This window comes from Phalacrocorax aristotelis, chromosome 10 (genome assembly GCF_949628215.1).
Source record: "Phalacrocorax aristotelis chromosome 10, bGulAri2.1, whole genome shotgun sequence".
Lineage (NCBI taxonomy): Eukaryota > Metazoa > Chordata > Aves > Suliformes > Phalacrocoracidae > Phalacrocorax > Phalacrocorax aristotelis.
Genome location: NC_134285.1, coordinates 18,456,726 through 18,482,131, shown reverse-complemented (window position 1 = coordinate 18,482,131; position 25,406 = coordinate 18,456,726). Strand labels below are relative to the sequence as shown.

The 25,406-nt window shown below is 38.4% G+C and overlaps 1 protein-coding gene across 17 annotated transcripts in view; it reads right to left on the bottom strand.

Moving 5' to 3' along the window:
* PHF21A (PHD finger protein 21A) overlaps positions 1 to 25,406 on the bottom strand; it is a 134,515-nt gene that overhangs the window by 70,789 nt on the left and 38,320 nt on the right. For all 17 annotated transcript variants that reach the window (XM_075105541.1, XM_075105527.1, XM_075105535.1 and 14 more), the window contains 2 exons: positions 22,604 to 22,636; positions 20,442 to 20,507 (listed from right to left, as the gene is read on the bottom strand). In XM_075105541.1, the coding sequence (XP_074961642.1) occupies positions 20,442 to 20,507; positions 22,604 to 22,636 (99 nt within the window). The remainder of the gene's footprint in view (positions 1 to 20,441; positions 20,508 to 22,603; positions 22,637 to 25,406) is intronic.

Here is a 25,406-nt window from a genome sequence, read left to right as displayed (position 1 = left end):
TTCTGTAAAGTAGAAATTCTACATTCTACAACTCTACATGTTGGGACAATTTTTGTGCTTTCATTTCATGCACTGGGGAATAAAATCTTCATTTGTGTGACTTCCAGCATAATTACTTCTGAATGAATTAGTTAAAGTAAGAAAACAGCAGAACAAGGCAAACCATGTCCATACCACAATACATTGCTTTTTCCCCATTTGCAGCCTTCTTCACATGGCTGTGAATGAGTTGCCTTCTCCCGTGTGGGGGGCTGTTAAGGTATCTAAATTTCAGCTGAATATATCTACAGACAAACACTGCCACATAATTCCCCAGTTTTGATGTGTAGCATTACATACACACAATGAAAACTGCCAAAAGATTAACTTTTAAAGAAAATGACCCACTTTCAAAAATCTGCAACTTTTTGTTCCAGGTGAAATATGAATATTTATACCTAAAAGCGATGATGCCAGAGGCAAACATTCCAAACAGGATTACTGATGTGAGCATTTCACTTTGGCATCCTGAAGGACAATCCTCTAATAATTTTCCTAGCCCTCAGAACTATAAATTGTAGGCAGGTGGCTACATCTGAGGAAAACGATGAAAAAAGAATATCTTTTAGAACCTTAAAATGTAGATTTAATGATTTATATCAGACCATTTAATAACTGAATTTGCAGTAAATCAAGGGAACTGGGCATGCTTGGGTTTATGGTTAACAGCTTTAAACCTGTTTCTATCTTTGCCATACATTAACAAAGCGTTCTCATTGGGCACCATGGTTCAGGCCAACATAACCTTATCGTGATGACACTTACTGAAATCCAGTTCAAACCTGAGATCAGTTGCTCAAGGACAGATTGATTTTGACAACTCTTAACACAGCATGCTTGAAGAAAACAAGCCGAGAAACATTACATCCTACCCAAATCTGCACAGAAAAACCTTACATTAAGACATTCTATCTAGATTATGCCTTCTTTAAATTCAAAAGAAAATAAAACTGTTTGCTAGTCTTTGATCGGCCTTCTTGGAACCGATCACCCTGCTGCAAAGGAGCTTCAATCAAGCTTAAAAACCCCCAGTTTAATACTAAGGCATATTTGTTTGTAAAGTATGTATTGTTAAAATGTTGCACCCTACAATGTTTAAATTTATAATTAGCTAAGAGTTGTTTTTAACTGCTTTTGTGGTAAGAGGAGGAGGGGTCCTGCAGAAGATCTCTTTCTTCCCTTCCTCAAACATACTATTTAAGCAATGCCACTCCACAACGCTTGCACAAACTACTGCCTAATGAAAAAGCTTTTATTGCCTTGTGCATGCTTTCCCTTGGAAGACTAGCATATATCTCAAAGTTTTTCTGCATAGAGGAAGGATTTAAGACAATCCTAAAAAAGAAATCTTTTGAAAAATCAGAAGACATACTGGGGTGATGTTTGTACATTGCTACAGTCTATATGGACAGCAGGGTGCTTCCACATCCATGCCCATGTGCATAGTATCAGATCGCTTATACTTAACAGTAATGTAGTTCTTTACATAATCTAGGTAGTTTGTAACAGAAATTAGTGTATCTTCAGTTACTTAGTTACTTGATAATGTACTCTGAGCCATGTTTATTGATCAGGGATCTAGCACAGAGAAGCAACAGGCTTTTGTAAGTCCATCCAGTGAATGGCAGGAAAGTAGGAATTGGAATTCGGAGCAGCTCCTAACTTCCAAGCCATGATATTTTAACCTGCTCACTGAACAGAACTTGCTGCAAAAGTATTCTGTGAAGAAAGAAAATGATGAAAGGTAAGGGGAAAATACCATCAGTAAACAGCTTTTCCTCATCTTTTGGGCAAACTTCACCATGAAGACGACCAAAACTGCAGTCCCCCCCTCCCCTCCTTGCTTTCACAAATACCCTCTCAGTTTCTTCCTCCCAAGCAACTGAAAATCATCCTGTAGGCAGCTGGGATGCTTTACGTTGAACAACAGGGATCAGTGTATCATAAGCATAGTTAAATTTTAAGCCGGCCGTTTGGAGACTCTAGTTAAACAGAAAGCCCACTATTTCTTGTTGTATTTTTATTATTTCAACAGCACTAGAAATAAAACTTTCAAATGCAAGTATCGCTGCTCTGAAGGTTGTCCACATTACAGAGCACCCATGTGCGCTTTCCACACAGCCATAAGTGCACTGATATGACCTCTTTTGCAGCATCTGGCAGAATACCTCCTGGCTCCTCAAAACCTGGAAGCATTTGCAGATGGGATAAAGCAGCACATAAGTTACAGGAAGATCTTATGTTATTTAGTGTGCATCCTTAACTATACTGGCACCTGCCAGCTCACAGTTAAGCAAAATCCACATCTGCAATGAGCAACCTACTCAAGAATTAAATCATGTCACGTAAGATGTATATGCAAGAGCTGTCATAAGACTCAGAACAAACTTTTTAAGTTCAAGGGCTGACCCACACCTAGGTCACAAGCCGTGTTACAGCAGAACAGTCCCTAATGGTTTGTGTTAGTCCCTAACATGAAGGAACTGATAAAATCAGCGGGCATAGACGCCCAGCAGGAATGATCAGGTAATCCCACTATCAACACAGCAGAGACCAAAAGGCAAAGTTTTTAATGGGAGTTTGAAGCAAGGCTAAAACTCACATCTCAAGCTGGACACAGGAAGGCTTTAATTTCTACACCACCCCATCCCTGAAGGGGAGATAAGCACCTTGCATGTTATCACTGCAGCTTGCTAGAATGACTGGCATCCAGATTCAAGCTGATGTGTGAGCAGGGACACTGTATTGCCATATACCACTTACTATCGTCTCACAGGCAACAAACTACCTACAATTTGCTGATAGGATTTCAGGATCTAGCACACGTTTCTTTTGAGTTGTGTGCATTACGTGGTGTGTCTTTCCCAGTTTTAGAACTTGTCTACTCTTCCAGATACACAATGGAAATAAACTACAAAAAGCTATTAAAAAAAACTATCACAATGCAATGACTGCAATGCTATTCAGAAGTGGCTGATTAAAAGGATAAATGTAAAAAGATACTGTCTGTGCTTAATGCAGACTCCTCGCTGCAGCAGCAAAGGTGGGCTTCAAATCACGTCAAATTCAGTGAAAGTCTGCTGTGTGCATTTGTACAGAAGTTTGTATAGTAATAGGAGTGTGAAAAATCATGAGAAAGAGCCAGGTTAATTCTGCAATAAAAATATACACTAACAGAACTATTTTATTTCTCTTTCATTAAACTTCACAGGCAACGTTGCTATTATGAAGTTTTACTGATTTACCAGACTTGATCTTGTCTTGTTTTAGCATTGCATGCATCTGGTTTTTGAAAGCAGAAGTCAGTCCTTTAACAGCTACTTGTAGGAGGTTATGTAGTTACTCTAGAGTTTTCAAATGCTTTAGATGCTGAGGAACATTTCTAGGCTATTGATTATCACGATTTGCTCCTAAAGTAACACCTTACAAACTGACTGGTTGTTACCATACAATGGTGAGCTGTGTCTGTAGTTAGCCGTTACAACTCAAATCCCCAATTTTTGCAAGCTTCAGCTAGCATTCAGCAAGACAGATGATGAAGCCACATGCTACCTCCATCATCTTTCTTTATGGTTTTTGAAGGATTTCTCTCTCTCTGCATACGCCTGCATGGCAGTTTATGTTCCTCGGCCAATTCACAAACATCAGTGAAAAGCAAGAGCACATATCTAGGCCCACAGCAAGGGGGTTAATTAACTGTATAAAAGACAGAGCTATCTTTTACATGTAGACAGAGGAAACAGAGTTGACACTCAAGGGAAAAATGCAGTAAGTTATGTACTCCTCAATTCCTCACAGAAAGACACTAATTAAAAAAAAAAAAAACAAACAAAACCACAAACCAACCCCACAAGTTTAGCAGCAGCTGTAGACTTGACTAAGAAAGATCTCATCTCAAACACTGAGACTGGAGATGGACAAATGAAAATATTTATCTGCTTGTCGTAGTGCCTGCTCAGATCTACTGCAGTTGATAGCTGTTGGACGGACAAGAGAGAAGCACTGGTTGCTTACTTTCACATTAAGAGTTAGGAGGCAACACAGTAACAAAATCTGTTTGCATATAGCACCACTCCTCTTGGTATTAGTGCCAGCAGAGCTGCAGCAGTGTTAATGCCCTGGAAGAGTTTCAGAATAACAGTGTTTTCAAAATATCTTCCTAAAATGCTGCAATGAAGGGAGTTTTCCAACCCAGGAAAATAAACTGTCAAATATATGAGCGAACATATTAAGACTGATGGCACATGCACTGATTTCAGACAGAGATGTTAAGTAATACAAATGGGAAAAAAATTGTTATACTTTTATTCAAATAATGCAAGTCCAGGCCATCAATCTCTTTTGGGGAACTGGTATTCTTTATTTGAGAAGTGCATATGTGCAGAAGGTCAGACTAAACAAGCTCTGGAGATCCCTCTGTACCTAAAATTTTCCATTTACCATACCCCATCAAAACACCAATTATGGTATCAGCCCTGAATGCACAATACAAAAATAAAACTTCCATTACATGCTCTTGAGTGTTCCCCATGCCTGAACTTCCCCATCTTTTTCACTTTCCTATGTCATAACAATCTTATTTCTTATCATCGAGGCATAACTCACTTCCGAGAAGCATCCTGTATGAGTTTGTCTGTGTCTCTGGAGTTGAACTACGTGCTCTATTAACAGTGCACTTTGTGGGGGGAGGATGTAACAAACGTAAGCTAGGTCAAAGGATGTTTCCTATTTCCTCCACGTAAAGGAGCCTACCACCTCTGTCTACTGTCAGCAAATGTCTCAGAGTTTCTCACTCTTTAGACTGTGAGGATTTCGGCTGACGATAGGAGAAGACACTTTTCTTGGGGTTTCTTTTTTCATTGTATTGGTTGGAGTAGCTTGGTGGAGGGGGAGGGAGGTGGTTTTTTTTGTTTTTAAGCTCCATTGTTTTAGTCATTGTCATTTACAATTCCTTTCTGGCTGACCTGGCTGCTGGTTTATGCAGAAAGAACCTGACTGCATTAGCACACCAGTGAAAAATTATTGAACAGCATGTTAAAGTTTCACAGCTGTCTTTCAGATATCCTTACCCATCACCCTACTACCATATAAAGCAATTATAATGGGGATTTGCAGGGGGCAGAAAAAGCAGAGGCTGCCCTGCTTGGAAAAAACAGAAAACCTCTTACATATATTTAAAGTCTAATTGCAAAAAAACCCACCAAACCAATACACCCAAAAAAACCCGAAACAAAGACAGACCCCAAACAACTCCACTGTTTTCTATTTATGTTGAATCAACTCTGCAGAACTTAGAAGGAAAACCTTGTTTCTAATCAAATTCATGCATAAAAAACCCCAACCCAATACTTTAACCAAGCTCCAAGTGCAGGACAAATTCTCCCTGTGTAAGACCACTGAAAACAAAAGCAGCTGTAGAAAATTCACATCATTTTCCGTAGGATTTAGGGGTTTCACCCTTTTTCATAATTAGGCAACAGGAGTGATGATACCCACAGTGGGCTATCATTTGGGTCTGACTGACTGTTGCCCATGAATAGTTTTATTCAAAGCCAGAGATTAACACATAAACAAAGGCTTTGCCTTTATGAGATTTCAAAGATGACTCGTTGCTTTCTGCTTGGCCCCAGTGTACATGATCTATATTGAAACACTGAGTACTTGCAACAGTTTTTCCTCAGGCAGAATTCAAAAGTTCTTTCTCTGACCAATTCAGTTTAGAATTTGCTAAACAAAAATCATAATGCCTTAGAATTCAGATTGCTCTCTGCTGTCAAACAGCTTCCAAAAAACCTTCTCAGCTGTTCTTCCTATGCATAACTCGAGTTATACAAACCTGAGTTTGTATATTTGTTCTTCAAAGAACACTCAAGAACCATTTTAGATTTCTTTTTGTGCTTCATCTTCGTGCTTCTTGTGTTAGGTTATGCTGAAAATGGTATCAATGGTGACAAACAAAATGCAAAGCCTTAACAGAAATTTTCCATGTGCAACTCCAGCAGTCTCCATCCTCTATACTTAAAACCCCGTCAGTCAGGTCTACTGTCACGTGTGTTATGCCTGCTTCATGCAAAGGGCTACTGTGTAGATTAGCTATCCCAGTGGGAAAAGGAAGATAGACACAGCCTGCCTTGCTTTCTGCCATTCAGGAGTTGCAGGTACATTTACCATAACCACATCCCTGAAAAGGGAGACTACCAAACTACAGTTTAGGCTCAAAACTGAGATTACACAGCTGTTTAGTCCAGGATAAATTGAGGCAGCTGTCAAATGAAAGCTGTTTCACCCTTCCTTTGTTTCAGCCCTTCCTTTCTGCCACTTCCCTTATGCCAAAAGCAGCATTCATTCAACTGCATGCGAGCCAAGCGAGCAAACTGGATCATGCTCAAAAACTAGCACATCTCACACTTAGTCTTCAGCCAGACAACATTTTGACTCCAGTTACTGCGCAGCAACACTAATTCTGGCACAAGAGAGGGGCAAAAGTAGGCAGGTAGACCAGCCAGGAAGGCAGGTCACTACTTCCAAAGCAGCAATCTAACCTGAAGCTTCATCAAAGCGGCCATACAATCACAACCTACAAAACCACAAGATAAGGGATCCTACCTCAGTTTTGCCTCTGAAACATAGTGAATTTAATGCCTTGGAAGCACAGCACTAGAACCGCGAGTTCCAGAGGAAGGCAGAGTAAAGAATTGCAACCTGACTTTCCTCACTCTGGCAGTGCTTCAGTAACTCCAGATAATGACTCTACAAAGTGTTACCAGCCGAACCACAAAGTTCTTAAATAGGTATTTCTTCAGCAACCTGCTTACGGTCTTTCAAAGACCATTAGGAAAAGACAAAGAAAACAGCAGTTTTTAAAAAGCAGCTTTGGGGGGCATTTTTAGTACAACATGAACATTTATTTAAAAAGCAGTTGCTTCTCTAGTCTGAGTTACCAAAGGCCTGTTGCAAAAATAACAGTACAAAAGCTTCATAAAGAAATGTTTATCTTTTATAGTGGGCAATATAGAGATGAACTCTTTCTATAAATTATATGCCACACAAAAACTGATTAAATGATGTACTGAATCGTACTCAGCCCTACAAAATAAAAGATTTCAGAACAACGTGTACTTTTAAGACAGGCAAGGTAACAATGCATGGGGGCGGGGGGAAATTACTTTTAAAGACACTTTCTTATTACCTTGTTTCCTATAGAACTTAACTTGACCCCTTACCAAAGCAGTTTAAATACAAACATTAAATAACCTGAAGTCTTATAATAGGCAATTTTTATTTCTTATGACACTACATTTGATGTCTACTCTCTTTGCAGCTTTCCCAGCACATGGAAGGCACAGGCCTGCTTTGGGGACATTACACAGCTGCAAACTGCTGCAGTGTACGTCAACGCAAGCAGGATATGCACAAGGTGCACCATCCTTTCAGGCAATGCATCCCACTCCTCTCTCTGCAGTTTCTCCTCTCTGCTGACCTCCAGAAATGACAAGTGGGCTGCAAAAAGCACCTTATCTCCAGGGAATAGGAATAGTCCGAGTAGGGATAGGGTGTAGGTAAACACGTGGCACAGTTAGACAGCTTCCCTTAAAAGCTGGTATGAAAGCAGTAACGGACACCAGGAAACACTGTACAAATCACGATTAGATGGGCAAACGGGACCGCAACTGTTCTGAAGAGTTTAAAGTGCTTTTGGATGTAACTGCTATTGTAATCTGAATCCATGCACCAGAGGCAAACTTTTCTCTTGGTATCAATAAACACCTTATGTCAATATGGGAAGGCACTCTTTCCCCTCCCCCAGCAAGGCAGGCATAAGACCATCTGAGAACGAGCCAAGCTTCTACCAAGTCTTCAAGCAGAAGCACACATACCCTGTATCCAAACCTGCTGATAAGAAAAAACACCCCAATGATGCAACATCAACCTTGGTGCAAGCTTTCTCCTCAGAACCAGCTGCTACAGGGCTTTCCCCCAGCGCTTCCGCAGCCCTGCCTTCCTCTAACTTCTGGTTCAGAGACACGTCCTGTCCCCATTCCAGTCCAAGTTAATTGCATTCATCTTTCAGCCTGATGTAGCAGTAAATGATCCCAGGTCTTAGCGGAGGGTTTTGTCAAGTGAGGCCAAGATTATTACAGCACCCGGTATTTCCACATGGCCTTAGAATTTGACATTGGTATGAGACACTCTTAGAGGAAAATTTAACTTTATGGAAATTTATAAAACTGATTTTCAAAATATTATGTGGGGAGGGATGGGGCAAGGGCTCTGTTTTCATGGATTCACTGGCTATCCCAGCCAGTCCAAGAAAGCACAGACACTCTACTATGTGGGTTGTAGGAACAATTGTAATTAAAAAAAAATAAAAACAAGAAAATACCATCCAACCCCCCTGCTTGCCTCAGACTGGGGTCAAATTTAAGTCCACAACCCATTTCTCTCAAATTTCTGTACGAGGGGAGATTATTCAATTAATTAGTCAAACCTTGTCTTTTCAAGGAACAGACTTCAACTCAGGAGGTCTTAGAATATTTAATATGGTTTGAGACATGTAACTAAACACAGAGAAACCCTGGGTACCACAAGTGGTAAAATGAACTTTTTGTCTCAGCATTTTCTAGTCTTAATCAGCATATTGCACGAGCAGATCATTAATATTTTAAAGGCAAATAAAGGATGTAATGAAATTTTGGAGACATCTGACCCAGTAAAATATTTTTTAAAGGTAATGCTTAAAATTACTGTATGTGTGTCAGTTAAGCAGGTCTCTTACTAACTCAGGAGAGGTCAGAAGGGAAGCTAACTATCTGCTAATTGCCGTAATTCACATACTGTTTAACCATTCCTGAATAAAGAAATTATATATACTTTAAAAAGCTAGCAGAACAGCCACCATTCAAAGGTGTAAATAAGTGAACTATGAAGGTGAAGGAGAAGGAGATTTTATCACCTGCAAGGCTTCAAATGATCAGTGATTTTCATTCAGGCAACTTTTGAATAATTTGGAACCCACAAAGATTATTCTGATAAGTACATCAAGTTTAATTCCACATAACAAAATCCAAATGATGTAAAACCCATTACGAAATGACGGGACAAAAAGCGTTTACATCACTTAATACAGCAGAAAGAAATAAGCAGGATAAAGAGAGAGGTAAGGGCAAAACCTGTTTACTTACCCTTTACCCTCTAATAGTGCTACACAGATTACTTAATATGCGCTGTAAACTAGTGCCAGTGCTTTGAGATCATGCCTGATTATCACAGAGGATGTACAAGCCTAATTACTAACCCTTATTCTGAAGTAATTTAGTGTAAAAGCAGCATTTATATTCAAAACTAAAAAATTGAATAAAAGCAATGCAATATTTCAAGTTCTAAGCTCTCTCTCTGAATATGAGAACAACAACTGTCTCTTACTATTCAATTACAAAACCCACCATATTTTACATGGGGTTAAACCTTGCACTGCCATATTGCAGTCCAAGGTGATGCTAGCCCATAAAAATAAGGAGGTACACCATATTAGTGTCCCACATAGCGCCAGACCCCTGCTGCTGCAGGGCCATCCTACTTAACGCTTTGATTATTGCCTGTGTTCTTGTCAGAAAAGTTAAGGTTTACGGATATAGAACGTAACACATTTTTATATCACCATAATGCACCTTCCCAACACAAGAGCTAAAAGCAATGCATCTGGCATTCACTACAAAAACACACACACCTCCCCCCAAAAACTATCAGCTGTATTTTTACCTGGTTTATCCAGGAAAAATGCACTGTAGAGCATCAGTAACAAACTCAGGACCATCAGCATAGCCGATCCTAAAACATTTGGCTGTTTATTTCCTCTCTTAAGTGCTTTAGTTTTATGACTGATGTTACGTCTAGCAATTTTTGGTGATCTCAGAAAAAATATACCACTTGTGGATCTGTCCAGCCTGCAGGCTAGCTTGCCCAACAGACCATTTTGCTTTACTGCAGCTGCTGCATCTGCTTGACTTCTTGCAGTGCCCAGAGACATCTGCATTCTAAGTGTCAATTTCTATGGGTTCTTGAAGAGTTTTCTCTTTTTAGCTCTCCATGTAAGCGGGATTTTAAAAGTCTTCAGATTACTAAACTAAGAAGAATAATAGAGACAGGGCTAAAAATTAAGATGGACACTAGCTATAGGATTCCTTGGATTTCAAAATCTGAATTTACACTCACTGAGGGCCTGACCTCCTGTTAACAGGAGATGCACATAGCTCTAAACTCCACGGTGTTGAGAATATTCAAGTATTCAAAGTGATCTACTAATTCGTAATAGCTCTTAAAAACACAACTTCACATCATACCTAAAAATCCTCTCAGAGAGATCTTTCCATTAACAGATCGAAATTAAATTTGTAGTATTTGCATTTCTCACCTGAACTGTATTTTGCTCAAAAATTAAGACCTTTGCAGAAGTTTCATTCTTGACTGTTGAAACTCCATCAGACAAAAGCTGTGCAACTACTTGAATGCATTTAAAAGTAATTTGGGATAAATTATGAAATCTCTCACCAGTTCTCCATGAAAAAAAACTGTTACAAACTCCAAATCTATTTTGTGATAGTGATGGCTAAGTGAATATTTAAAGGAAATTAGCATACGCTAAGTTACATTTAAAGACAAAAATCTTTTGAATAATTTCTGTATCTGTAAATATAAATTTGTCTCATTTGGTTTTGAAAAAGAAGCTTAGTATCTGATTAAAATTCATCTTCTCCACATAAGCATTCTACTGTCCACCAAAATCCTTTACACAGTAACTCCTGAAGTTCCTAAAGCTATGTAAAAAGCAGACCAACAACGAATTTTTGCCCCAAATGACTCTACCTTTATAGGTAACCAAACAATCAAGTAGAAGTTCAAAAGAAGGGAGTAATATTCAGTTCTCTAAACAATCATAGATTTATTTGACACTCATATGATACCCAGTTTCCCTAGAGAGGGCCATTTCCTTCTTAAGATATTAAAGCACCAGCCCTGGTCTGTCAGGAGAAGAAATTCTAACATTTAGACAGAGCAAGATTTTGCTGCTTTTCATCCATTTGAAGTGGACAATTTTGACTCACTAATGCATCCCAATAACTCCTTTCTGAAAAGTCTCACTCTATGGAAGAAACACCTATCAAACAATGCTTTAAATGCAGGAGTCCTGCATATTACAGAAGACAAGATGTTGAGAAAGTAGTTCTTACATGGCAGGTAGAACTGAATCTTGGACAACCAGGAAGCCATTCTCATTTGAAAAGACTTAGAAATTGAAAATCTTCTGTTTCCAAGTACCAAACAGAACACAGTACCTTTAGGCCACCCAATAAAGCGGACAAATGTTAGGAGCTTAGTGTTCTGGGGTGCCATAAAACTGCTTCCCCCAAAATGATTTACTCAGAGAATGGGATATTTCTGTTTCTTGAGGTACATGACAAAATTTACAATGAGTTGGAGAACTCGAGAACGTAGTTTTGTCCAAGTTGATCGCTGAAACATTTGTTACCAGGCCAAAGGCACGTGTGGAGCTTTTGACTCTAGAGAGCTGCTGACAATCAGGCACTTCCACACTGCTCAGGGCTGGCCGCAGCTCTAAACGACAAAGCGCTGCTCTGAAAAGCTGCCATACCAGAATGAAAATGAAGCAATTTATAAAGAGAGTACATGGATACGGAGCAAGACTCCACAGGCTTAAATACTGCCAAGTACTCAAATTCTCGGAAGTCTAAAATAAAAGGACAGTCACTTGCTGTTCTGCAGGACATTAAGCAGTTCTAAAGCATATGTCTCAAAAATTCACATCACAATAAAATTCCTATGTAATTTTTCTCTGTTTATTTTTAAAGGAAAAATAAGGTAAACAAGGTCTGCCTTCGATAAACAGTCTAAACACCATCACTGAGGTTTTTACTTATTGGATAAAGAGAAAAGCTGGCTTATTTCTCCTTGCTACGTAAGGCAGCTGGGTCCAACTCTTCTACACGCTAGTGTCCATTTACTATGACACAGTGCCAATATTTTACTGAGGAAATCTTAAGGAAAACAAAACAAAACAAAGAATCACAACTACTGTTTCTAACTCACCTCACCTAACCTTGAAGGGTGTTCACAGGACAAAGAAGAAATGCTCATCATATTTCGAGGGCTTTCTCCCTGCTAGCTTTCAAAAGCCTACTCTAGTAAGACTCTTAGAATTTCTCACTATTAAAAAAAAGACAGAATAGAACAAGAATTCTTTTCCATAGACTACATCAGGTAAATGTTGCAGGGAAAACAGGTAATGAACTCACAGAAGTTAACTGAAGCCTAATCTTCCTACAAGTTTTCTACAGTCAGTGGACTGAGGGGTGGGGACCCTCACAAAGGCAACACAAAACTAGGTTCCCTTGTCTGAATTGCCTCCAGGAAAGTACTCTCTTCTCCACCTCTCTACTGATCCCCACAGTAATTCAAAATTCATCCCAGCATGATTTCTGTCAGAATTCTGTACTCACCACTGCATACATCTACATGTTACATTACAATAAGGGGGGGAAGTTGAGAAAGACACCTTGCACATCAGTACCAGTTTTGACAGACCTAGCATGAAGGACAAAATAAGAAAAGCTCAGAAAATAACAGACCTAATTAAAACAGGAAACACAACAAGAAAAGCTACGTGCTATCTGGCCTCTACCACCTATCTTCCCTAACAGTGAAGCTCCCCATCAGATGTCTCTGCTAACTAGTTATTGCAATGCAACAGGAGGGGAAAAAGTTGCTCTAAAGAGATTATACAATTTTTGGAGTTTCTAGAAGTCAGAACAAGTATTTTAAAAGTTAACCCAGAAAATAGTACAACACTGAAAAAGCCTGACCACATATAATACCCACAAATAGTTGGATTCACATCGACTTGACCCACATTTGAAGAAAATACCTTTAACTATTTCTATGGACAGAAAAGGTATACCAGGTTATAATTTCAGCGAGCACCAATGTATCCTGAGGATGAAGACTGCATTCTCTCCCTGCAACAGTGTCACTATAGAAAAGAAAGCACAGAGATTTAGTGAAACCCCATCAAGGGCATTCTTACCCTTTAATCCTTAAGGTTTGTTCTCTCTTTAAGCCCTTCATGGCCCAAGCCTATCACAGTCTCCACAATAAAAGAAGAAAAAAAAAAAAAACAACCAACAACAACTCGTAGTGACTAGAGCAATAAGGGCAGATAACACTTATTCAAATAGTTAAGTCAAAACCTAAAATAAAATTTTACAAATATTGTACATGCATTTGGCCCTCTCATGCTTCCTTAGGATGTTATCTTCTCTCTAAATCACTTCCAGAAAGGCGTATCTCCTCTTTATTTGTCCAGTGTCCAAGACAAAGGACCCCCCAGTCCACCTGTAAAGGCCAGTACAATTAACAGAAACCAATTCCAAACTGGCACTATGGAAGCAATGTAATATACCACATTCATCTCAGTCCTTTTCAAAAATAAGCGTGAGGAGTTGAACTGAGTGGTTCCACAATGCACTCAGAGTGTAACATGTAACCCATATGTTGGAAAACATGACCTAATGACTACACCCTAGTCAGCCTTGTTCTTGACATAGTACCATTAAATAAGATAACCTTTACCAACACAACTTTTTAGCCCATAGCTGTACTGCATTCAATAACTCATAGTGCAAAAATCCACAATCTTAGGAAGCAGTTTATTTTCCAATCAAGTAACAGGCAGCAGAGAACAAACAGCAAAGTTTTTGCCTGTATTCTAAGCATTAAACACAATGTCTTTCTCTCTTCTCCCTTCTAAAATGTAACAGTTTTCAGAAGAGCTGGGGACCGAACAACTCCAATAGGACCTGAAGATCCATAAGGCTCTGAAGAACAGATCCCTGGATTTGATTCCCCTTCTAACACTGATACACTTGGACTAAATCAAAATACTGTTTCTGTGGCTGAGAGGTTGTTCCACTGAGTCATACAGAACAGAGCAGAATGGGCTACTTTAATCTGTTTTCACTTATTATAAAAATTCATTAGTAGATTTAATCCCTTTTCCCAGCTTCCAACTAAGATGCCTTTAAGGGTGCTATACAAAACATCCTAAATCCCAGTCATCACAATCTGATGTTTTGCCTGTCTTTACTCCAAGTACAAAAAGGAAAAGGGAGTAGTAGGCCTTGAAATAGCTACTCATGTGTGAGTGAGTCAAAACATGCAGGAGCACTTAATAACCAACTCTTGTCATCAGCAGGGGCTTTTCAAGGAAATACTGTAGTTTAACTGCCCGTTTTCTATCTACAATGTTGACTTTCAAGCAGAACAGGCTATTTTGGAGTTATGCCCTGGCTTATATGAAGATGAAAGATGTATCCAACGAGGCTCAATTAAAAAAGTTCTCCAGCTGCATCTAAACCTGGCTTATATACAGCATGAACTCAAAAATTAAAAGGTGAGCCAGAAAAATCAGTGCTAAAGCAAGGGTAGCAAGAGGAAGGTGTGGAGGGTTTTTCTTTTTAATGATACCACGAAACGGTCACTTGCATTTCTTAAATTAAGTTACTTCACTGCTAATGTATATTAGATATGCAAAAATTAAGTTCCCAAACCAACAGTGAGAAGTCCAGGTGGAATTGCATTAAGAGAAGAATGGGAAATCCAAGTTTAGAAGCCAGTATGAGTTTAATAATGATTTAAGCATTACAAAAGGTCTGAGAAAGCTTAGCAACATTTCAGTCACATGCAAATGATTATAACATCAGTTTGCAAAAGAATTTGGGGCAAAAGAGGCAGCAGGGATAGATGCATGCACTCTATCTACAGTCACCTGTACAACATTCAACATTTGTTTCAGCCAGTGTATCTTGAGAATATGGACGATGACATAATGAGAAGTCATTATATTCATGTTTTCACACAATATTTGGATGCAAATGAAATAAATACCAAAGATTGAAATAGTAAGCTCATGCAGATTTCTCAAACAAACATTCACCTTCTAAACAAGTGCTGTTCACACTGATCAGAGGGTTCGAAAGGGTCTGACAATTCACAGAGGCAGTTAACTTACTCTTCCGTACGTCCAGATAGACAAGCATCTTTTTGACAGGCAAAATAAGTGACTACTTCAAATGGTCTATGAAAAGAATCTATAAATAGTCAATTATGGGAGGAGGCAGAGCTAAGTGTATCACTACAGGGTTTCATTATTAAAACCAAACTCTGGGAAGTTACAAAATTCTTTTTCATGAGACCCACTTTATAAACAGTTGGCATAAATGGATGCCTGCCGTTACATGGAAATTAGCATGGTATCTTTTTTTAAGTAAATGGCATGAATGGTAGAGACAGGTGTTTAGTAATACACACAGTTCCAGATAAACAATAAGAACTGAAGTTAAGCATCACCTGCCTCAAGTTATTACTTACTAGACTTTCATATGGCATACTTGCACACTTCCTCTGTTACTGACAGAATAATTGGCATTTTAATATGCCCTTGATGGATCTGGGCGAAAGGAAGGATTAGAAACTCCAGACAAACTGGCAGGAGTGAGAAATTATGACTTCATCATTCATTTCCAGATTTTGAGCCCTAAAGTTCTCATGGTATTCATTAGGTGTATCTTACAACATACAGGCATATCTTACCTACCTTCCTATGCGGAAGCATTTCAAAGGGTCTTTCCTACCCATTAACTGTAACAAGTTTCCCTCCTGATATCTAACTTCCTTGCACTTACTTTCCTCTCACCAAAACACAGCCTTTCAACATTACAGAAAATGATAGAACATGTTTTGGGTACAATTATGTTGATAATGGGTTCAAAAACCCTCCATAAAAATTCACCTTTACTATGGATGACAAGCGTTCAAGAAGAACAGTCTCATACGATGAATTTACGCACATTACCAATCTTTTCATTACTCAATTATGGTACCTGTAATAAATACAGCAACATTAATGCTTAAACCTACTCGTGAGAGTTTTCGAAGACTGAAATAACATGTTTCTTTTAGCAGTCTAAACCACATGTTTACATTTATTCAACTACATGGTTAAATTACGCTATCACTCTAAAAAATCTCCCCTAAATCCCCTTTCCCGTTACTTGCCACTAAATGTGGCAAGGTTAAGAGGAATCTCACCCTGAACATACAGGATTTAGAATAACCTCAACTACCTCAATTTGTTATAAACTTTAAATGCAAGCAAAAGTCACTAGATTTGCCTATTCATAATAATAAAGCTTACTTTTATAGTGTGCATTCTTTCTGATGATATTCTACAGTTTCAACTGTTCTTCACAGTAAAGTGTGTTAAACTTTTCCCCCATGAAAAATAAATACACAAGTATCCCTACGCTAACAACTACTTTTGAGTAATTCTTCCTACAAGTGTATACAGCTCTTCAGAAAACAAAGTAACAAAGGGATCCACTTTATTCTTTCCATGTCAAGAGAAAATGCATTAGAATACAAGTCTAGTTTCCACAAGACTGTTTTCTTGAAGATTCAATGAATTTCACTGCAACTACAGTGAGAGACATATTCTTTTTATTTTCAAATATAGGGGAAAGAGTCACGCAATTTCTTTAGTATATGCTTATCACCATCACCTTTTTACCATAAGGTCAAAAGACTATTCCCGTAAGCTTTCTTCCACATTTAACATAGACTATTGCTCTAACTTTTCCAAGAAATTGTACTAAGAACAGATGTAGAAAATCTTTTGTATTTGACATCATATTGCTAAAAAGCATTTGTTTGCCGCCCACTTCTTTCTTTACATTTCTTTAGTCAAATAAACATTACTTTTTCCTTGTCACTGGAAAAAAGTACTGTTATATCATCGAGTGTGTATCATAGCTGCAAGATCATATTAGAATTTTTTAATTAACTATAGAGGGAAAGAAGCAGGGAAAAGGTGTTACTTCAAGATTACATCCCTCCTGCTCCTTTACGTTAGCCCTCAAGTCTTTCACTAGTATCACTGGTAACGATCTCCACCCACCTCCCCACACTAAAACAAGTACACGCTGGCAAAATCCCTCATGGAAAAAGTCAAGAATACATTCTTTTATGTTTTCGAATGCAAGGAGTATATCTAACCCAGACAAAAGTTAAGTAGTGATAGGTAGTTGTGGGTAAAAGTCTACAAAACAAAATGCCAAAGGAAGAAATTATCGTAGAATACAAAGTAAAGAGTGCCGAGACTTTATTACTTTCTTACAAAGATGTGAAAAGGTAATAAAAAACAGTGCTACACAGCAACAGAACTAATTCACGTTTACAACCCAATCTTAGATTTGGCAATTAAAACTGGTTTTTTGCAAAAAGTTACTCTTGACTTCTTTTTATTGAAGAGAGGGGTGGGGGAAGAAAGAGGATGCATTCAGTGTTTCCAAACTGCAGCACTCACATTTATAGCTGAGCAACAAGACTGTTAAACTGAATTCACTTTATTGTCCCCAGATTAGAAAAAGAAGGTAAGTACAGTTTAGAACTCTGTGGTAATAAAAAGAGACTATCAGAGGAAAATAATCATCTGAAGGATTCACATTTTTCCTCCTTTTCAAGTTTTTCTTCCATATGATAACAGAGTCAGCATACATTGCTCCATCATCCCTCCAGTGAAACAAATCAAGGCATTTATTTTCACCTCTTTCATGTTTTCAAAAAACACGCGAATATACGACATACCTTATGCTGTAATAGTTTAACCCTGCATCAGCTAACAAATTTCTTAGGTTTAAGCCTACACACTGCACAGCCTTCTTGCTTCTTTTTGTACTTTGCCAGATCTCTTCAATTTCACAAACTTCTGAACAGAGCTGTCATTATTAATTCTCAGCAAGAAACTTAAGCCGCTATGAATCACTGCAGCAACTGGCAGCAAGTGGCAGCACTACTCTCACAATGCTTCAGAAATTGAGAGAAGTCCTAAAGTAACTAAAAGCTTTTAGCTAACCTACCACTGACTTGGTTCTTGCAAGTCTTCATGCAACTTCATTAAATAACACAGCAAAGAAAAAAGGTACATAAAGCTGACATTTTTCAGAAGCCAGAAATATTTCTGTATTCTGCCTCTCTAACACCAGGGTCTCAGTGCCATGCCACTGTCTCCGAGCAGGGCACCACACAGGCCGGAACTTCAGCTTTTCACATTCCATTAAAAGCTTATCAAAACAGTGAAAGTTATATCTCCCATGACTGTCCACAGTGGAATTAAACCCTCAGAGTTTATTCATTGGACATCAGACATCAAGGCTACTTACTTGGCTCTAAACAAGAGTACAGATAACACATGTTGCACTCCTCAAGAAATGCACTGTACAGTGTAAAGCATTTACTATGCAAAACTGCATGTTTCAATGTTGTGTGACAATTAAATCATTGGACAATATTATCAACTGCATTATGCAGAGAATAATTATTTTTCCTGAAGAGAAATAAAAGCGAGAACAGAAAAACGGCTTTGATGTAGTCTCCAAAATGCTGCTCAACTCTGCATTGCTAAGGCACAGACATCTATACAACAGATTCCTACAAATAAGACACAGTGAGCATTTCTCTGCACTGGGAAGCTGTGGGTTTTTTCCCCTAAAACTCACGTTTACCATGACCATTGCATTTTAGCAGCACTATCATCTGGGACACTGGCAGCTCTGTGGTCCAGTGGCAGGTAAAACAAAATATTTAAACTACAACAATCATAGAGACATTCGCTGTTCTACTGATAATCAAAACTATAAAAATACAAAGAAGAACACTGGACTGTGACTTCAATATTAACTGTATTCACTGTGCGGTGGAATTGAAGTCAGAAACTTATTTTTCAATTTTTTTGGAAACTTAGCCCTCATTCGTCTCATGAACAAGTGTGCTTTAGTACTTTGAGGAGTAATTTTCAGCAGAAAAGATACAGCGGCTTTTCTGGTGATGTGTATTTTAAAATACATGTTAGTATAGACCACTCTGTATCATAACTTTAAAGAGTTATGAATCCAAATTTAAAAGTTACAGTAAGTTATACTTACTTCTTTCTTACCTTCTACTCGCTACCTCACTGCCTGTCCCTGCTGATCATGTGAACTGGTAGTCAATATGACTTGCTTCGTGGCATCAAGGCAAACTAATTTTGAAATTACCATGGGCCTCCAGAGCTTACCAGAGAATTCTGAAGCTGCTTGCTGCGAGACATTGCCACATGCAGAGGCTCATGCTGGTTTTCAAGAATAAATCATCTTCCAGAGAGGCATGCCATTGTACCCGCAAAACCTCTGTTTTGTTGAATTAGTATTCTCATTAAAAAATAATTTACTTTATTATCCTTGCATGTTCCTTCCTACCTCACTGTTCCACTACTAAAACATACTATAATTTTTTAGTAAACAAAATTTCTAGATAAATGTTAATCACTGTCTGCCCATTTCCTTAGGAAAGGTAATTCTCAAAACACAACACATGCAGATAACAACAGATGAATGAAGGTATCTAGATGTGACACTGATGCATAACTATATTCTTACTCATGCACACATCCTAAAAGGATTCCCCTCTTCAAAGGTGTTATTTCTTGACCTAATTTGGTTCCGTTATTGACACAACAGCAATACAATTAAGGGACTGCTTAAGTCAGTTGGGGGGGGGGGGGGGGGGGGTGAGGGGGTAGGGGTGGGGTCGTGTATGAGGTTTTGTGTGTGTTGCTGTTTTGTTTTTTAAAAAAAATGTAAGTGAGAACAAGCCTTGTAGATCTCTAAATGTTACCTATTTTTCTTCTAGTTACCCACAAAATGCATCTTCAAGTTCCACATCTTTCTATTAAGTATTCAGATGTAATTATTACTCATATTTTAGACCTGTCAAAGAGAATTCTTACCAAATTTCTCTGATGTCCTACATTTGTAAGACAACTGTGATGTAATTTGTCATGACAAAAACACACAACTCATTTCCAAATTGTCTATTAGGTACCCATAACTGACATGAATGTAGTTGGTCTAAACATGAAGAAAAAATCCAGCACTCATCCAGGCACACAGTGTGAACCAACTCAAGACAAAATCTAAAGATTTGCCTAAACCAGAACAGTCTGGTTTAGAATAAGTTTCAAGATAATAATGAAGGAAGTGACAAAATTAATTAATTTTCCGAGATTCTCTAATATAAAACATTAGTTTCAACACAAGAAAAATTGCTATAGCTTCCACTGATTACACTAATTGCTTGTTTGACGGACTCACAGTAACTCATCTTTTGTTGAGAAATCAAATAAAAATCCAAAACATCTGGTTGTCCACACTTATTTTTGTACTTAAAAATTTAGCTCTTTTGGAAGCTGGGAAAAGCTTTAGAACAGGTATGTTAAAAAATACATGTTTCCCTACCTGTTTCTCACTCAGAGCTGTGATTTTGGCTTGAAGTTCATGAAGCTGTTTCTTCAAATCAGCATTCTGATTAGAAAGAAAAAATATCTGTGAGAAAGATATTCCATTTGTTAACATAGAGTAGTAGCAGGAAGGTAGGTTTTTTTGTTGGTGTGGGTTTTTTTCTTTATTTTTTTAATAGCGTACTACAAATACAGCACCTCTGGATGTACAGCCCTTAGAATTCGAGAGGCTCAAAGCAGCCTTACCTAAGTCAGAGTGCAACAATAATCAGAGGACCTTTCTAGCACTCAGAGAGCCAACCCAGTGTGGAACGAAGATTTCATTGAAACATCCACTAGTGCTTACCACATTATAAAGCACATATGTACATTTCATCAAGCTTACAAATTAAACAAGAAATGTTTGTTAATATGTAATACAATAGTATCATATTGTATACAGTAGTATACTATGGTATGTTACCTAAAGTGTACTCACCTATGCTACTTATGCAAAGACATTATCATACATTCGATTATGCAGAGCAAACATATCTTAATTGATACGCACATCAAATGAGGCAGACATATCTACATCTTCATTTCCATGTACTTTTATGCCTTAGACTGTATTTGAGAGAATTACATTTGCCTTAGCACATCATTCATATCAGCACCTTCTTAAGTTTAAGATTTGAAAGCCATACCATCACTATAAAGATGCAGTCAGAAAACTTTTTACCAGGATTATTTCTTTCCTACTAAAAATAAAGTAAAATTTAAAAATCTGTCCTCAGTTTACAGGCCGTGAAGCTCTCCAGAAACATGACAGGGAAGCAAGCTTCCCTGCGTTGTACTCTTTTTCCACTTTTTTTGTTCTCATTTGTGTTGTAAACTCTCTACACTAGATTACGCAGGTTTGCTGTGCTACGAAGAAATATTGAAACATAGGACTAATGTCATTACAGGAACTTCATGCTCAGGACAATTTCCCAATTTTTATAGCCCCCTATACAATTTTGAAATGCATTACAATCTCAGCTTACAGATAGTCTTCTCCAATATACACACAATTCTAGAAAAACCAGATATTGACCAGTCATCCTCCCTTCTTCTAGACTCTACTGAATAATCTGGGATAAAAATGCATTAAGAGCATTGGAAGCAGGGACCAGATTTACTCTTCCTGGCTCCAGAAACTCTGCATGGCTGCTTGCAGCATGACCTGGCTTTCAGCAGATATGAACCAAAAGCAAACTGCTCTGTTAGCGGACTTGCCCAGCAAATAAGAGTAGCAGACATTCCCCAAACCCCATCAGAATAAGGAAGTTCTATAAAGCAGGTTTTCTAATACCACCCTACTCCCTGCTCATCCCTCCCCATCAGAGGTCTAACTACTTGACTGTTGCAAAAAGCTGCCTTCCCACTCCAATGAGCTCAGAAAATTACAGGGCATTTAGTATTGTATGGGGATGGGAGCAGCTACTAGCAAGCCTTAGGTGAGCTGCCTTTTTCTCCTCTACTCAACATTTCAGACTGGTTAGAATACTCCATGGAACTCCCCATTCAGCCCACTCGTGCGCTTAATTGCTGTACAAGACAACCCAGTCTCCTTACGGAGTCATTGGGAAAGGGAGGACGACTTGTGTCTATGCAAGGAGTCTAGTTATCCAACTTCAGTAGCTCTGAAGCATCCCAAGGCCAAGTGCCCACTCTTCGGACACTCAGGGCTGAAGTTGGATACCTAACACAAGCAATCTGAACACAGCCTTAAGCTACATTCTTTATTTGGACAAAATATCCTATCTCTTCTTGTACAACTGTGAGCCTACTGATTCTCAGAAAAGAAGCGAATTCTAGTAATGGCAGATTTTATGAAGAGCAGCTTCCAACAGAACCAGAAACTTGCTGCATGTTTGAACCACACCATAGCCCATAAGAGTCACTTGATTTAAACTATTAAGAATGTGAGGCAAAAGGCTTCATAGAGGCAAAAGTTTTGGTTTTGTTTTAAACTATCCAACAGTCATTGTTTAAAGACTTATTCATAATAGTTTTCTTCTAAACATTATGCTAGCAAGGAAGAACATGATGAAGCAGTATCTAAAATTCTCAGGTTCATGAACTGTTATTTCCTGTATTTTAAAGGGCAAATAATGCAATATAAAAATAAATAGTTACCTGCGGATCTTGCTTCATTTGGGCAACCAATTTCTAGAAAGAAAAGAAGATGCAACAATACAATGAGGATTTTTATTATGGATCTTGCTGAGCAGTTTAGAATTCAACATTTTTGAAGAACCTTTGTAAAAGCAAAATATTCAGTTTACAGCATTTCAATAGCAAGGCCTGGAATCCAGTACTATATAATTTCCAAACCCATTCCTATTAATATAGTAAAACTACTGCACTAAGCCACCACTTTTGCTGCATGTCCTAAACAGCTCTTGTTCAAGTGATGCCTTTTAAGGACAATTGAAGCCAGCTGGGTAAAATAATCTAATAGCTGTGTCTCCTCTAGAACTGCTGCCTTCTTTGCTTGCAGTGACAAGAAAAACACATCACAGATAACCACTGCAAGCACAAAAGCTGTTTGTATATTCAAGAGCAGAATGTTTCAAGTACTAAGGATCTGCCCACATGTTGACTTGGCTGGTACCACATGGAAGACCCATGTTCAGAAGTATCTTTGCCACTTTTCTCCCTCAGGAAGAGCTTGAGATCATTGTAGAAGAGATGCCCTCCACGTCCAAGGGAAAGCAGACAGATGGTTACTATTCACTATTCTTCCTCCTTCACTTCCTTCAGGCAGCTGCAGGAGAATGCCATCTATTGCTAAGCAAGGAAAAAAGTTACCAGGCTGTCACCAAAGAAACCAGAGCCCACAATGAAGAGGAAATGTAAACCAAAAATTCACAATTTCTTTTTTTGTTACAGCCATGTTTATTCATCACATCGCTATGTCCTTTCCACACATGCAGAGAACAATGTAAAGTCTGTACTTTCTTCCCTATTTGATCATCAGAATGAGGAAAAGGAGTGAGAAAGAGGGACAAAGCGAGAAAAATACGTTCCATTTCACCTGTTTTGATACCATTCTGAGAATTCAGACTTTGTCAACTAATTCTCTTCAAAAGTTTATTTCATTTCACATCCTAAAAATGGTATTTATCAAAAAACCAAGTGTAACAGAAAGATAATGCTGCATAAGAACACAGGCTTATCTGCTGCATCTACTTTCTAGTACTAACCAATAGCAAACAGAGGCATATTGTCTATGCTGGAGAAGCATAGAGGGTTATCTCCCGTCTTTCAGCAATTTACATCTCTGATTCTTTCAAAGATTATGTCTTAGGTTTAATAGCTAGTAACACACTTTTCTTCCATTAATCTGCCTTAATTGCTTTTCAAACCCAGGAAAACACTCCAGAGTCTGTGAAAATAAATTTCAAAGTTAAACTACAGGACTCCGATGTAAAAGGACCTCCTTTTTCTTTTGAATCTGCCTCCTGATAATGCAAGCATGAGGGGCAAGTAAGATTACGGAAAACCAGTCTTGTCTCGAGTCAAGAGGAGTTGGAAGCTGGACTCAGTGATCCTTATGGGTCCCTTCCAACTCAAGATACCCTATGATTGTTTGTCTGTTCATCATCTTCTTACATTTTTTCAACACCTCATATTCCCCCATCAGTCATCGCTTCTTCAGACTGAAAGTCTCCTCATGTACGAATCATTCCATTTCTTTGTTCACTCAGCACTCTTCCCTGTACTTCTCCAGTTCGCCTCTATCATCCAGAAGCAAAGTTTAAAACTGCTTGCAACACTCAAGTGTTCTGTACTGCAAGAACTCCTTCCGCAGTGCTAATAGCTAATTCACAGCCTAATTACACAGCTATCGCAGATGTAAAACCAGGACTGTTTTTCCGAAGTGCATCACTTGGCATTTATCTACACTGAATATTATTTTTTTGTCATGCCGTCATTCAGTGTCACAGGAGCTAAGGTGCTACCTTACCCTTTTGCTCACATGCTTAGCTTATTTTTCCTCAGTGCTTTCTGCCACATCAGTTTGACAAATTCGTTAGTTGTTATACAAAAGGTGCTTGTACAGCCTCAGTCATAAGACAATACAGTCAGTAACTGTAGACTCTTCAAAGTATTGCTAAATTTATGGATCACTCAATACTGCGTCATCCAATCATAAGGAAAAACAATGTTCCTTTGCACTGTCCCCAAATGCAAGCTAAATTTAAGATATTTTAAAACTTACTAATCTTTCTGTTATGAACTGAGAGAAGGAAAAGGATGTTCTAGGTTCCTTCCACACATCAGCTTGAGGACTCATCCATAAAGCCCAACCCTCCATGAGAATAGCTAAATATAACTCCTTTAACACTTCTTGTGATCAAAACTATGAAGAGCAGACTGTTTGAAAATAACCTTCATTAAGTCAACACAGCAGCAGAATGAACTACTTAGATTTGATGCATCTCTTCTCAGGACAAGCAACATAGCTTTGACATAGAAGATATTTGAATACTCAAGTTGTGCTCTGATATAGCAAGTGACCTGGTCAGACTTAATTTACGGATGATTCTTCAATCATCGAAAAGAAACCGGGGTAAGAAAAAAAAAAAGTTTTTTCTAAACAACTAAGCACGTCCTTTGGGTCCTTCCTGGTAGTTTAAGACATACTTGGCCAAAGCAGCAGCATCAAAGCTTCAGAGTTCTGGAGGTGAACTGGAATAGGCAGAAAAGGAGCTGTTCTACAGACAAAAAGACAGTTATACTGAGCATCACTTTCTAGGTCATGTGCTGCATCAAGAAGCTGGGAGGCTTTGCTTACAGTGCAGAGCTGAACTTCATATGCTCGTCAGACACCTGTCCACCACTTACAAGGGGACAACAAACTATGACTGTATGAGCACTGGCAAGCTTTATTAGAGAATCCTCAGAAAAAAAATATTGGTTAAGTAGAAGATTC